The sequence below is a fragment of the Gracilinanus agilis genome, chromosome 2 (assembly GCF_016433145.1).
Source record: "Gracilinanus agilis isolate LMUSP501 chromosome 2, AgileGrace, whole genome shotgun sequence".
Lineage (NCBI taxonomy): Eukaryota > Metazoa > Chordata > Mammalia > Didelphimorphia > Didelphidae > Gracilinanus > Gracilinanus agilis.
Genome location: NC_058131.1, coordinates 446,531,956 through 446,533,123, shown reverse-complemented (window position 1 = coordinate 446,533,123; position 1,168 = coordinate 446,531,956). Strand labels below are relative to the sequence as shown.

The window sequence follows — 1,168 nt, the reverse complement described above, 5'->3', positions numbered from 1 at the left end:
TCAAAAAGTTCCCTGTGAATGACCCCAGTGGGTCATCACAGGGAGTTTCTCTGTTGAACCCTCACACGAAGTTTAGGCATTTTCCTCCTCCTAGGCAGGACCAGACTAGTTCTCTCTTTTTGCTCTGACTGGCTCGGAAATTCCCCGAGCCGAACTCCGCCCCTGAGAAATCCCCTGCCGGAGCATATAGCTAGGCAGCGCCACAGAGATCTCCTTCAGTTGTTCAGCTGTCCGTTTGACAGTTGGTTCCAGAGTTGCAAGAAGAGCAAGCCAAAAGAACCGCCCCCGCCGCTCTCTCGCCTTCCTCTCTGCGCTCGTTCCCTGTGTTTAGAGCCCTGAACCGAGACGAGTCTGGTGGGTTTTGAGCAGCGCCATGTTTCACGCCTCGAGGCAGCCTCAGGAGGAGAACCCCGAGGAGCAGGGTATGGAGAGCCTTCGGGACGGGTTCAAAAAAGAGAGGTTTTTGGATGATCGCCACGATAGCGGCCTGGACTCCATGAAGGATGAGGATTACGAGTTGATGGTTAAGGAGCTGAAGGAGATCCGGATCCAGCCCCAGGAAGCGCAAGCCGGGCCACCCCAAGAGCCTTGGAAACAGCAGGTCACCGAGGACGGAGACTCGTAAGTGTTGACCCCTATACTCAGTCTGTTAGCGACGGAGATTAAGAGGCCTGGGGTCGGGGTGGGGGTGGGGGTGGGCGGCGGTGGGAGAAGGGAACGGGAGTTGGATGTAATACCAGAGCCGCAGAACTAGGCATGTAGCTGCAGGGAATGTCAGAAAGTGCTTTGCTCGTGCATTTGCACACTACCCCAAAAAAACGGAGCCCAGCAACTATGTCTTATTCCGCCCTCCCCCCCCCCCCCCAACTAACAAATGTAACTTTAATTACCTCTTCCCTCCACCCTTTAAAAGACGGTGGAAATCCATTGCCCTTTGGGGCCAGGATTCAGCGGAGTAGTTGGGTGGAGGGGGACGTAAAGTCCCCGGTTGCTTAAGGCGTCCTGGGGGGGGAGAGGGGGGGAAGAGACGCGCTGGGACTTTCTGCGGTGCTTGGCCGAGGGCCCTGGACGCCGGGAGGGGGCGGGGGAGGCCAGCCGGGAGGGGGAAGTACAGGGCGTTCCAGTTGCTGGGGAAGAAGGGGCGGGGCCGGGCCGGCGCCAGCCGGGG

General features: G+C 58.5%; 1 protein-coding gene across 1 annotated transcript in view; it reads left to right on the top strand.

Moving 5' to 3' along the window:
* The first annotated feature begins 235 nt into the window (after nucleotides 1–235).
* NFKBIA (NFKB inhibitor alpha) overlaps nucleotides 236–1,168 on the top strand; it is a 6,941-nt gene continuing 6,008 nt past the window's right edge. Inside the window, exon 1 of the mRNA XM_044661958.1 lies at nucleotides 236–621. Within this exon, the coding sequence (XP_044517893.1) occupies nucleotides 374–621 (248 nt within the window). The 5' untranslated portion in view covers nucleotides 236–373. The remainder of the gene's footprint in view (nucleotides 622–1,168) is intronic.